General features: G+C 38.2%; 1 protein-coding gene across 1 annotated transcript in view; it reads right to left on the bottom strand.

Annotated features, from left to right (window-relative positions):
• The window catches only part of TRRAP (transformation/transcription domain associated protein), a 74167-nt gene that overhangs the window by 15072 nt on the left and 44470 nt on the right, over positions 1–14625 (bottom strand). The window contains exons 52-63 of the mRNA XM_053957443.1: positions 14365–14484; positions 13784–14071; positions 13089–13226; positions 12602–12714; positions 11950–12085; positions 9429–9620; positions 7405–7600; positions 6942–7207; positions 6159–6259; positions 3767–3968; positions 2502–2666; positions 716–806 (exon numbers count right to left, since the gene is read on the bottom strand). Of these exons, the coding sequence (XP_053813418.1) occupies positions 716–806; positions 2502–2666; positions 3767–3968; positions 6159–6259; positions 6942–7207; positions 7405–7600; positions 9429–9620; positions 11950–12085; positions 12602–12714; positions 13089–13226; positions 13784–14071; positions 14365–14484 (2008 nt within the window). The remainder of the gene's footprint in view (positions 1–715; positions 807–2501; positions 2667–3766; positions 3969–6158; positions 6260–6941; positions 7208–7404; positions 7601–9428; positions 9621–11949; positions 12086–12601; positions 12715–13088; positions 13227–13783; positions 14072–14364; positions 14485–14625) is intronic.

The following is a 14625-nucleotide window of genomic DNA, read 5'->3' as shown; positions in this document are numbered from 1 at the left end:
ACACAGAACTGAAATGAGAGTTCTTCAAGTAGCTCTCCCAGGATTCCCAGGAAATTATATGGGACAAAAGAACAACTAAATTCTGTGGAATCATTTGACATAACTATTCCAAATGTGATTTATTCTTGGGAAAAGAGCTGTTGTGCAAGTTGTTGAATACTTTTCCTATCTCCCAAACATTTCTCAAAGCCAACATTGCTTTTACTGCTGTAATCTTAGATGCTCATTTTACTTGAAAATTCACCGTAAGAAGTTATTATGGAGATAGAATTTTTTCAAGTGTGGCTCCTTTGAAAACAAACTAAACGTTGTATGGTTCATGCTTCCAATGAAAATTAGTCTAGAGAATCTTAGAAAACTGTGACATTCTCTTGTATTTATAAACCAAGAATTTTCTGCTTCTCCACAAATTTATCAAGATAAACATCCAGTGAAGAACGTGTGATTCTCAATAATTAAGGTGACATGAGAACAAAAGAGATGGAACTCCTCTTGGTGAGTATTTTATACAGGAAAATTCAAGACAGCTCAAGTCATCTGCAGGTTTAACTTCCCAGAAACAAATCAATGCAAGCAGAGCTTATCAAGAGTTTTCTTCCTTAGCCTTGCTAAGTCTGTATGTTTTTTTAGAGAATCAGTTTTCTCTGTAACATCCAGTGAAACTTAACAATTAAGTTACAAAGAGCCCAAACAATTCCGTGAGGACCAAACTCACCACTCTTGTAGCGCTCTCGCTGTTCTATCTTCAAGGTCAAATAGAGGGTCCTGATAGGGAAATAAACAGCCTGGGGATAGACTCTTCCCACCTATTTGGAGATACACATTTCTCAGTTAAGGAATACTGACTACAGATCACATCAACACAGATTCTCTGGTAAATGAGTCCAATTCAGGAATAATCAGCTCTTTGTGTTAAATAACAGCTTATGGAAATTAAAGATTCTTTCAGTAACAGGAGCCTGAAGAGGATGAATTGGTAGCTCCCTGCACACACTGTTAAGACATTACCTAATTAGGGTTTCCAGATCATATTGCCTAATAAACCTGAAAGCAGCATAATGTCAGAGCTCCAGCTGGGCCAGCTCAAAGATCTTACTCATGTGTATAATGGAAGAAAAACAGACATAATGACAGCAGTTAGTCTTTAAATTAGGCCACAATTCCCAGCAAGCTCCACGATACTTGATAAGAAAGCCCATTAGAGAGTAACTTTACTCCACCTAATTGTGGCACTTAATGTAAGGGGATACCAACTGCACCCAAAAATAAAACCAGGATTTTATGGCTTCCATTAAAAAAAACAACCCTAAAGAGATGCTGACATTCAGCATCCCATTTAAATCTGTAAATCTCAGTAACTACTAAAGGAAAGAAACCATTTGTCTACTACCTGCAGTACAGCATATCTTAAGACATCATTTGTGGCTTCTTCAGCCACAATTTTACTAAATCACAGATCCTTTCTCCATCCAAATGGATATGGTAAGTGGTGGAAATATAGCAATGGGATTGAAGCATTCAGTAACCTGATATTTATGACAGATCACTAACCTGACACACACATGCTTCATGCTGTAACTCAAAAGTTATTTGAGGAGAATTGTGGAGTTTTACAACTGTAACACAGAAAATATGGCATTTTTTGATTTCACACTTCTTCTGTGGACCTGAAGTTTAAAGGCAAAACAAACAGGAGTATCTGTGATATTTACAAGTCTAAGCTCCAACTAGTGTATGAATTCTGAGCAAACACTCACTTCTACAAATTTTATACAGATCTCAACAAATAAAGTGTCTACAAAGTGTTGAAAAGAGTATTTTCTGCCAGAAGACAGAAAATACAGAAAAGACAGTGGTATTGTAATACCAAACCATAGAATACCCTGAACTGGAAGGGACCTGCATAGTCAGTAATTCCATATCTCAAAAATCAAGAGGGGAGGGAAAGAAAGGAGTTCTGTGAGGAATTCAGCACAACAGTTGTCCTGTGTCAGTTTCCAGGAAACAGTGGAGCAGTGTAGGCCTGGAATTCAGGTATTGTGAGAGCTTCCCATGGCCACCTGTGCATTAATGGGACTTCACAACTATTTTATATCAACCTGAATGAACAAACACCAAAGCACTTCCAGAGACAGTTTGCCCTTTAGCCACAAAAGCTAACCATTCTTTACTCCTACTTTACAAGCATTTTTACCTATGTATTTTATGTGTTCTACCTCATTCACAAAAATCTATTAAGTAGAATTCCAGAGGGAGAGCTATAATGCCTCATGCAAATAAGGATACAATTTCACTGGATTTAATCTCAGTAAGTAAAACTCACTTTGAAATTCAAAATATCCTGCTTAAAGGCAGAAAATACCATTTTTAACACATCAACAGTTGCAAACAATACCATTTTTAAAGCTTGACATTTTTGTAATTTGATTTAAAAAATATTCATGTGTCACCTCACAAATGAAGATTACAGACCATAAGGAATTAGAGATTATCTTCAGTACCTGACTGATGAGGTTGAGGAGGAGTTTGCCCTCTGAGCCAACCAGGCACGTCAGCAGCTGTGGGATCCAGGCCAGCCACTGGATGGGTGGGACACCAATACAATACTTGTCCACAGCATCTGCCAAGGTGTTCTTATCATCATCAAAACTCAGCAGCCAAAGAACCTAGAAGAGAATTTTAAGAGGCTCTCTCAGTGCTTAAATTTAAGACACATCAATCACTATGATGCACAAAAGCAGAGATATTTTATTAATGACTGTGGAGTCCTTGAAAGTGTTAAAGCTGCCTCAGAGACAAGAACTTACATTCATTGTGCCTGGCCAATGCTATTTTTTCCCTCAGAAATAATACTTAAAGGATGCAAAAAATAAATCTAAGTGTACCCCTTACTATGAAATAAGACAGAAAAGACCAAATTAACATGACTGCATTCCAGAAATTCTTTGGGGTTTTGGCTGGGGGTGTGGATAAAAATTTAGGCAATTTTACAGAACCTAAAATATGCAACTCAGATAAATGAACCTTGATACAAGAACTTGATTATTTCTCTGGGTGTTCTTAATTACTTTAACTGTCCACCCCTAGTTTAATTTAAATGTAAACATATTAAGCACTGACTAAGAATCATTAACTATTATGCCACCAGACAGGGAGAATAATAAACTTCAGAGTGCTGTTGAGGCCACCTTTAATCTCAGACAATATTTTCTGTGTTTTTTTCATGGTCAGAACAGATTGTCTTCCCTGGTCTGGTAGCATTTTTTAAATTTTCTTCATAAGAGAGATTAAATATCCCCAAACTGAGAAACATACAACACAAATAGCTTTTTTTGGCCATAACTTTGCTGAATTTCAGAGTAAAACTACAAAAAAGGCTCATCTGGAATAAAATGCAATACTTAGGTAAACATTAATATTATTTATCCATAGTAATGACAAACAGCCCTCAAACTATGTTACTTTTTAAAGCACCAAAGGATGCCTTTTTGCAAGTATTGCAAGACACTATGTAGTAGAAATGCTGGATGTGATTTGTCCTTTTCCACCTACAGAAAGGTTCCACATCTAAAGGAAAACCCAGACACCCTACTGACATAAAAAATCCCAAAATGAGTTATGAGCAACCACATACAGCCCCTTCCATCTAAATTAAAGCTTTCTCTCAGTAACCCTTTCTCTAATTGCAAAAACTTGAGCTGAACAATATCACAGCCCTTCCCAAGGGGATGGAGCTCTAATTCTTTTTTTACCACCCAGACCTTACCTTTGCCAAGTATTTCCTGGACTTGCTCTCGTTCTGGTGGCGACAGGCGTGCAGGTAGCAGGTGATGGCAGACACCCCCAGGTGAAGCTGCCTCTCCTTCACAAAGATGTTCTCCAGGTAATCCCCCCACATGGCCCACGCTTTCACCAGCACGTCGTGCATTTGCACAGCTGCAGAAAAAGCTTTGTTTGCTTCTTCAGACCTGCGTGGTGACAAGCAGGAATATGAGTTTTATATCATTTGGTAGCTATTTGCTAGTGCAAGTCAGATTTCTGATAGGGCAAGCAATTAGTTTCTTAATACTCAGTGATATTAAGTTTTCTAGTAAGGTCCCTTACAACTGTTTTGTCATTGCTTTACTTAAAGCAGTCTTTGTCATTGCTTTCCTTAAATTCCTTTCAGCACCTACAAAAGTAAATGCTTCATCATGAAAACAGTTTCATAAGTGTTAAAAATCTCCCATAGTCCCTTAAAATTTTTTTAAAAGCTCCCAGTGCACTGCAGTGGAAACCCAGGCAGTGAAACTGGGAGAAAGAAGAGAAAATGATAACACAAGGGGAGTGAAGCAAAATCATTTAAACATGCTGCTCCACTGGGTAAAAAAGGAGCAAAGCAACATTGGGAAGATGTTATTTAAGTTATCTTTTAGAGGAAAGCATCTTACTTAACTCCTTTTCCAGAGAAGTTATGAAAAATTTTACAATCAACATTTTCTGGAAACAGTCAGTTCCTCATCCCCACAGCTGTAAAAGTTTCTCTTTTTCAACACAAAAAGTGAAGGAATTTGGAGGACAATCACACAGTTCTGCGTAACCAAAAGATTATTTGTTTGTTACTTCTGAGGTTTTCTCCATGTTTCCTCAAGTGTCACAAGTCCAAAATTTGGCATGATTCATCCCAATATATATACAGCCCTTGAATCTATGTTACTTTTTAGGCATAAAAATAAAGGATGAGAAAACTCCCATAAGCATTACCAAAATGAAGAAACTTAAAAGTATTTCAAGACTCCTTATTAACAGAAAGAGCATCACTTCTCCCTTGCACAATAAGCATTGAAATAAACCATATGAAAGTAACATGATGCTTGTTTGACTCATTTTTTTAAATTACCTGTAGTGTATTTTTAACATAACAATATTAGATTGGGGGATTATAATACTAAATTTATATGACCAGTCACTGAGGCATAACTCTAAAAAGGAAAACAGCTTTGTCTGTCATGTGTTGGTTTTTGTGCTACATTAATGTCCTTACTTTCAGAAGCTTCCTGCACCCTGGATGAAGGTTTGAAGTGAACCAGCCCAGCAACAGCCTGATGGATGACTTTGAATCACTACTGCTCCTTTATAAAAAAAGGACTTCTCTGTCCGTTTTCCTTTCTCCCACTCTACAATCCATCACTCTTGACACCTGAGGTGATTTTTTTTTAAATAGTTTCTATCACCTGGCTCAGCCAATGGGCAGCACAGGAGGATGTAGGAGCAGAGGTGACCTTTAACTTCAGTTTTGTTGACACACAGGTAATCAATCAGCAGTCCTATTTTCAGGTTCAACACTGACACTGGTCCTAACTGAATCCTTCCTAAATTCCTGACCTCAGCTGTAGTGCTAAAAAATGCTTGTGTGTTTTCTGGTAAGATTAAGAAACCATAAGTACATCAGAACCATGTTTTTAAACAGAAACCTTTATCCATTTTATCCTGAAGGAACAAACGAAGACAATTCTCTGGAAGGATTTTTAAAAATTTAACAATATGGGGAAGGCACACTTTCTTCTCTTTATATCTCAACTACAATTAAGCCAGTGACCATACAAAAGCCCACTGTACTTTCCATCCAAGTAATTGCATTCTGCCTATTTAAAATTCTCTCTTGTAACCACAGAAGAAAATATTCATTATTTCCTGACGTGAATTGTTATGTGAGGTTGCAATGTACTTGAGATCTGATGGATTTCATTCTATAAGTGGCCACAATGCAGTGGTAAAGGAATTATTCCACCCATATGTAACACATAGCAAAATTGTCATTAAATCAAGAGCTCTTGAAATCTGAAGGGGTCTTTTTGGCATCACCAAAAAAAATTTGACTGATGAGATACTTATTTATTGAATTAAAGAGAGATATTCCTCAGAATAGTAAAATGCCTGTCAGTGCAAAGCAAAACCATTACTACTTCTGTCCTACAAGGCTTCAGTATAGGACCAATCATTACATCTCCAAACTGCAAAGGAACGCTCACAGATACTTTTACTTTCTTACACAGCAGTGAGAAATTTTAGGCTGGTATAAAGATATGGAATGGCTTTTCTGCTCAAATACTGTATTGAATACTTCAGCTGCATTTTTTCAGATGTGTGCTACTGCCTCTTGCAGCCAACATACTCACTTGTTAATCTGTGCCAAGAACATTCCCTTTAAAGCATAAAACTCTGCAGTCATCTCCTTGGTGAAGTACTTCAGATTGGTTGATTCAATGACTTCAAGACCCTGTTAAATAAGCCTTAGTGAGAAAAGTCTTTTAAAAGCAAAGGCTTTTTAAAAAAGTGCCATAAAACAACAGCCAAAATATTCTCTTGAAATTTAAATAGCATGACTTTCAAGTATTTCATTTTGATTTTAAAAAATACAGACTGACAGTTTTAAGTTTCCACTGGCCTATGCAAACCAAATACTACAGACAACATTTAGCAGGTTATTTTTCCACCTTGGCTATGTTATAATTATATTATGTTATATTACAATGTTCATTTACTGGTCAACCACATGCCAGTGGGTTTTGCCTAAAATCACACTTTTTCCTTTTCAACACATACAATTTTACTTTAGTTTGACAGCATCCACTACTCATGAGTCAGACACTCATTTTTTTCCCCATTACAAATAATGCCATTTTCAAAGTCCTTCCATTTATCCATCTTGTAAGATTTCAAAAAACCTACTCCCACTTTACATCTGGGTCAGCTAATTTTTAATATATTCACAGAATCCATTTCAAAGAGGACATTAACTGCTTTGGACTGACAGCATGACTCAAAACAACACTCCCTAACATGGCCAAGGCAACTCAGCCCCTGTTGTGGATACAGACAGCTTGTTCAGAGCAATGCATCCGATGGCTCCTGTAATCCCACGAGTTCCAACAATAGCTTCAGGAATAAAGCTGCCCTACCTGCATGCACTCATTTTTGCCCATGACTCCAGCCAGCTGCAGGTAACACTTGACCTGCTGCCGGATCTTCTGGAAGCAGTCCACGATGGGCACGGTGGGGATGGTGTGGATGCGGCTCAGGATGTCCAGGGCCACGTTGACCAGCCCTTGCTTCCGCGCGATCTTCCCGTACTGGATGATGGCCGAGGCCGAGGCGTGGACGCCCAGCATGGCGTTGTTGGAGCTGGGATCGTGCTGGGAGCTGTTCTCATATGCAGTCACAATGGCTGGAAAGGCAACGTGAAGTGTTCATCATGGGAAATGGTGTTATACAGAGAGTAGCACCTTACACAGCAACACACATGACTTAAAATTCAATGAAAATTGAATAAAAATTACAACTCATCAAAATCAAGCCACCGAGAACTTATGTGTTGTCTGGAAAATTCTATGATGAATGCATGCTGGACCAGGCAAGACTTACCCTGGTAATGATGCTGTCTCCACATGAAAATGCTGCTCCAGTGGGATAAATCATCTGACACAATAGGTAACCTGTTCCTCCAAGTCTTGACAACAGTCTTCATATCATGTAAGCTGTTGTTCCTCCCCAGATTAGTTGGTTGCAATCCCGCGTTTATTTGGGCTGCTTCCTGAAGTTCAATTATTTGCTGTGCTGCCTAGAAAACATAAATATAAATAAGGAACAGACAGAAGATGGCAGCAGTCTCGAACCCACTGAAGGCAGCAGACAGTTTGTTAAAACTTCAACCACCTGAAGAAAAGGCCCACAAACTTTAATGGAATTTAATTACCTGTAGTACAATAAAGCCAGTGTAGTATTCTCTAAGCTACCACTTGGCAGATAACAGTTGTATTCACTGTTAATCAACCAAATGAGATAACTATTTCAGAAAAAAAAAGGCAGTCCAAATTTATAGAGTGAAATCTCTTGAAACAAAATAAATTAAAGTAATATTTTCCTACAATCATCTCAGTATCAGTTCTCACAATAGCTTAACCTTCATCCTACAGCCATTCATCACATAAATTTAATTTTCTCATGGGTATTTAATCACATACTATCTGATATTAAAAAAAAGTAATTACTGCAGTGCAAATTCGAGGCTGCATTTGTACCTCTGTCAGTCACTGACTAATTTATCACTTCTTCACAAGGGATATATACATATTAGATTGTTTTAGAAGCTTGTTTTAATTGATATCTGAAAGCACTTAAATACTTTATTTAGCAATATTAATCTTTTCCTGCTGCAGATGCTGCCATTCTTGAGCATGGGAGGGGGGCAATTTGAAATATGGGTGAAAACTTAGCAGGAAGGAATTAGATTAATTGAGAAGCCATCTAATGCTATTGTGTGAGCTCACAAATTGTACCTATTTACTTGATAACTTCCATATTCATTCACTTTATCTGATGCAATTTATATTATAAAAATTCAAAGGTATGAGCTGCTGTGTGTGCTCTACCCACAGGAGCAATCATTTTATAGAGGTCCCTTCTTGGATCATGTAGATTGGTTATGAATCACACACACAGAGTGAAAATACTGATCTTAAACAATCACAGAGGCCTCTGTATCAAAGAGAACTCAAAGCAAAGTCCTCTGCACTTCCCCAGGCAGGGCTCAGTCACAGACCTCTGAGCAATGGCCCATCAAGAAATGATCTCTCTTATGAAAACTGAGATATTCCACAATTTCTCCCCCTGGAGATGAAAGGTTCCCTCCACAGGAACAAGAGCTTTGTCAGGTATATATTTATAGGGTATCTAAACAGGGACAACGCCTAAATGTCAAGTGAATTGAATGTTTTGCCTAAATCCCACACTGCCAAGCCCAGCATGATCCTGCCCCAGCCCCACTTCCACACTGGTTCCACACAGATCAGAGAAGACGAGGTTCATTGGCAAGAATCTTCTGAAAGTAACTCTAGGCCAAATCAGATTTTTAAAAGATGGATTTAGGCAACTAATTCTGTTTGATTATACTTGTCAATAAAACATCTACTCTCAAAAATTCTTCTCTTACAGTTGCAAAATTAATTACTTACATGATTAAATCCAAGAGATAACAATAGAATGTTGATATTTTATACACTTCAAAAGGTAAAATGTGTGTGAACGTTTCAAAGGACACAATCATTCATTTTTCACCATGTAATACATGTTATTTCATTTCATAATAGTTAAACGACATATTCCATATAATCATAATTGTGCCAGGTGCTTCCCAAAAATATTTCTGGAGTTATGAAAAAAAGTGGGTTTAACCACTAACAAGCTCTTCCTGATAAGCAACACATACTTCAATGAAATAGAAACACACATTCTGCAACTTCGAACAAAGAAATACCACAATGCAAAAACTAACAGTACTAAATATATATATATGTTATATACACTAAGATATTTCACACTTGCACCTACTGAAAGTTCTGAGACCTGCTGCTGGAGGACAAGTGGAAAGAAGAAGTCTTTGCTGTTACCTGGAGCAGGGGGGTGTGGACGTGGGACACGACGTGGGGCAGGCGCCGCCACTCGCGGATGGCCAGGCTGCTCGCCATCTCCACCAGCCGCTCGATGAAGTTCAGCTGCTGCTCCTCGGGGTGGCAGATGGCCAGGTACCCCCTGTACATGTTCACCTTCCAGGCCATCTCCTTTGGACAACTCAGTTCCACCTGGTCATGGAATAGGAAAAAAATCCAGTAGAGCTCATTCCTACTCAAACAGTTAATTTTTCGAAGCCTTCTTAAACAAACAGCTTTGATGTTTTAAAAATAATCTCATTTCTTAAAAACATCTGATTCAAGTATTAACATTTATGTCACTAGAGGAGTTTCAGCTCTCCTAAAGTTACTGGCAAGGGCAGGCTGGCACATGAATTGCCAATTCAGCACAAGAGTAGAAGTGCCCATGCCCAAGCTGCTGCTGGGGTATTTTTACACTGACAATTGTAATGCGGCTCAAAGAGCTGAGCCAGCCCAAAGCAGCCCTGCCACGGGAGCAGGAAGCTCACAGCAAACAATTCACCCTGCACAAAGCCAGGAGATGCTTCTCAGCAGATAATAGACACTATGTCTAAAATGCTTCAGGGGCTCCAGAAAGTGTAATGGCAACTTCTCACGTAAAAGGACCCTGTGCCTACCTGTCTCACATCATGCAGCATTGTACTCCCTGTCTGCTCTAGGGCATTGCTAAGTTTATGAAAATAAACAGCTGATATTTTTTCAAGTAATCACAACCAACCTCATTTATGTTAAAGTAATTTCTGAGCACAGGTGCAAAGTCAGGTCATAGTGCTAAAATAATTCATAAAACGATTTTAAACCATTTCCTCAGAATTCTGGAACAGTAGAAATATGGCAACTAAACCCAGCAAAGCACTTGAATTGTGCAGTACCTAAATTCTGTGAACACTTTATAGCAAACCTGCACTGAGCCAGTGCTCACCAGCTGACCTTTAATCTACAACTTTCTCACCTCTTTTTCCTCCACTTTACATCAAGCCCTTTATGGTTTGATGTGCAACACAGAAATCCCCCTGCATTATCCTCCTGCTGATAAACTGTATGGTGACCGTTACAATTGTTATTCCTGTTATCCTCAACTGACTTTTACACCTGAGCCAGCAAAGACAAAGTGCCAGGTAGCATCCTTACACTTACACAGTGAAAATAATCTCCTCCTTTATTATGTTATCTACTGGATCATTAAACACAATGGCAATGTGAGCAAATGGAAATGAGTCTTGGGTCCTATCAAAGGCTACTTGCTATTTTAATAGCTCAACTTTAATGGGTAGATTATTAAAAATCTTTCACAAAGATTTACAAAAACTGATAGATATTTGCCATAGTCTCTGGCCTCTCTTGTGAATCAACCATGGAACTTGACAAAAAACAGCCACATTAAAGAACGTCAATAAAATTGGAGAAGTGAGTACAGCAGCATAGAATCAATTATTCTTTCAGATCCCAATACTTATGCAAACGTGTGCTGACACTTTTACAAGAACCTGAGTAGAGTCACAAAGTCTCCATTTATGGCTTCAGCAGCATCTTCTCCTCAGTCATAAAGTAAATGTCTCATTACTGAAAATACCTCATTTAATATAACTGCAGCTACAGCATATCAGCACTTACTCAGGGTTGTCACTTCCACTCAACTTGCAATTGTCCAAAACCAGAAACTGTCAGATATGATCTACTTCACTCTCTTCAAGCCCAAAGCTTACAATATACTGTACAATATAGTTCTTACTTTAGGCTTTAAAGGTTTCTCAGATATTTCTATACTTAGCCTCTGAAGTTGCATACTTAAATAGGACACAGAATACTAAGTGCTATAAGAACAAAAGAAATTAATTAAAATGTAAATAGCACCCATAAGACAGTTTTTGTTGCATGTGCAGTTTGCTACTTAGACATTTGGTTTCACAGTGTATTTTAAACACGTACTTCACCTTTTTATTGCAAATTCTGGCATCTTTAGCAGAGTAATTGCAGTATTGCCCAACTGTATACAACAGTGCAAGAAAGATCTGCAAGCTCCTTTCCACCTGTGATTTAATGCAGTATTCCCACCTTTCAAATTTCAGTTTTACATCTGGTTAATGTTTCTGTATTAATGTATCACAGATTAACAATTCTACCTACCATGAAAAGACAATATATTTCCTTAAAATTAAAACAAAACAGAAAAACAAAGAAACCAAAGAAAAACCAAATCAAAACACACAAAAAACCCCATGTTTTCCATCTTCTTTAGATTAGTGACACCTTATACAACACTTTAAAAAAATCCAGACAATCTACTGGCAACTACAAGAGAAGTCTGCCATTGGCCCCAAGAAGCTGAAGATGTCTGTGCAGCCTGGTTGTCCTAGCAGCCTCAAGAACAATAACCACCAGCTTATTCTCATGGGATGGTTCTTGAAACAGTTGGGATGAAGATACCCAAGGCAGGATGAGGAGAAACTAAACATGAGCACAAAAAGCCTTCACTCACCTGCACCAGAGCCTCCTTCATAGCAATCCAGTTTGAGACCCTCCACGCACACTTCAGCACTAGGTAAGGATTTATGTGACCTTTGGACTGGCCATATTCTGTCAAAGGCTCCCACTGGTTCAACTCTTTTGAGCAACTAGGAAAATCAAATGCAGTGTCAATTTTGTTACCAAAAAAAAAAAAAAAAACCAAAAGCTTCAATAAAAGTGACAATAAATGTTTGTGCATCAGAATATTATCTGCATATTTGTCTACAAACAGTCTGCAAGCACTGCAGAAGTTTTATCCAGATGGGAAGACTTTTTTTTTTTATTTATTTATTATCAGTTATAATACAGAAATCTGTGAACAGGGAAGAGCTGCATTTTGTGTCTCCCAGAACAACCATTTTAAATAAGAAAAACAAATTTTAGCTCCAGTCTGTTTCCACCAATAGCAAATTACATTTTTACAGCAATTCAGGCATATCACTTCTGAGGCTCTGTTAAGGGAATACAAAATAGCTTTTTTTATTCCCTTAAGTTTTCCCTGTATCTGAGCTAAGTCCTGAGGTAAGTTTACTCTCATAACTAATGCTTTAAACCAAGAGCAGGGTATTTTGCTTCTATTGCAGGGTAAAAATACTTGTTCCACATCAGCTTCCAAGTCTTACCGAATCCAGTGGTCTTCCCAGAGCTGGTACTCAGGGAAGATGGAAGGGGAAGCGTTGCTCCGTTCGTGCTCTTTTTTAGCCTTCTCCATTGCTTTTTCATAAGTTTCTTGTGCCTAAAGAAAATTCAACCATTCCAGGTTTCCATCTGCTATGTACACAATAAGTCAATACCCTTTTATTTTTTAAAAACGAGTGATAAGAAAAGCTTCATAGACTTTTAAAAAATAGTCAGGTGTGTTAAATTCATTCCTGAATATTTGGCAGCTTGACAAATGTCACGAAAATCTGATGAGTGTGCACAAGAATGTCACTTTATCTCAGTATTACAAGGCCTCAAACTATTACTGTAGACAATAGGGAAGCCATGGCACTTTCCATTTTAGAAGATTGAAGTTAATAATTAATATTCAGAGTTTTTTTCCTGCTGACCAGAATATTTATCCTGACTGTAGAACTACTCAGATAATTTCTAAAATGAAGACTCTACCTGTTCAAAAAAGCCATGCTGTTCATAGGCAATGGCTGTTGCTGTCTCTGGGAATTTGCAGCGTTTCTGCCACAGCCCAGCCCACATATCCTCTTCTTGTAACAAAGAGTAGAGCTCAGCAAGGGAATCCAGGATTTCCTACAAGGTTAAGAACACATTTCTCCACAGTTAACCTGTCTCTATAAAGCATAGTAGGCAGCAAACCCCATGTTCTACACTGAGGCAAGCTGAGAGAGACATGGAAATAGAGAAGGGTTTATAAAACTTATGAAAAGTCTCTTTAAAACTCTACAAGGCAAGAAATTAGTAACAACCATGTACTGAGAACAACACTGCATGACAAAAACATGCTAAGGCTTGCACACTGACTCTTGCCTGTTTTCCCTAACACAACAGATCAAATCATAAAAAAAACCCAAAATCTTTAAACAAGTCAATAATACAACAGGACAAGAGAAAACAGCTTCAAGTTGCACCAGGGGAGGTTTAGATTTCATATTATGAAAAATGTCTTCACTGAAAAGGTTGTAAAGCACTGGAACAGGCTGCCCAGGGTAATGCTATAGTCACTGCCCTTGGAGGTATTTAAAATACATGTGAAATGTGACACCTGGGGATATGGTTTAGTGGAGGACTTGTCAGTGTTAGGTTTTCTCTTATATTTATTGAAATACCTTATGAAATATGAACACTACCTGTTGAGGAGGAGTTATGCTTTCCTGCTCATAAAATTCTGTTGTCTGTTTAGGCTTAATCTGCAGACTGAGTCCTTTTTCAAAGGCTTGATGTTCCAGCATGAGTGTAGAACGAAACCAGAGGTTGTGAGTTTTACCCAAGTATTTCAGGACACAAGGTCTGATGGGAATGGGAGGAACACATTGTGACATTGCTTCCACAAAGCAGTTCAGGGCGCTTGGCTGGCAATCTCGCTGCACCTGATGGCTTCCACTGCACAAGAAAGGGCTTATTTCACCTGCTAGAGCCTAGAAGAAAAAACATAGCATTATCTGTCTATTCAGATTCTTCAATTAGAGAAATCAGATTTAACATCTCTTTAGTACAGGGAACAACCCTCCAATAAGTACATTTCTCTTTGTAAAATGAAAGGCCCTATTTCTTTCAAAAGATGTATTCATACAAGTACACAGCATTCAACAGTCTGAGAATAGCAAATATCTCAAAGCTAGTGAACAAAGTCACCACACAAACACATTTTCCTGGAACAGTAGTCATTTACAAAGAGGAATCTGCAAGTGGGAGAGAGAGAGGTTCTCACATGTTGCTGTCTGTCAGACAAGATTTTCCAAAGTCGTGAAAATAGCTGTATCCAAGTCTTCTCTGCCAAAGGTGTAGAAATATGACATAACTGAACAAAGGCACTCAGCAACGCTCCAGTCTGGAAACAGACAGATGTACAGCAACAGGAAAATACAATTAATCCTGTGGCAAAACAGTCCACTTATACAGTTGTTTCAGTAGTAACACTAATGTCTTTTCACAAAAATGTGTTTCCTTTAGCAATATAGACGCACAACAA

Source organism: Vidua chalybeata, chromosome 16 (genome assembly GCF_026979565.1).
Source record: "Vidua chalybeata isolate OUT-0048 chromosome 16, bVidCha1 merged haplotype, whole genome shotgun sequence".
Classification (NCBI taxonomy): Eukaryota; Metazoa; Chordata; class Aves; order Passeriformes; family Viduidae; genus Vidua; species Vidua chalybeata.
This window is presented reverse-complemented; position numbering and strand designations above follow the sequence as displayed.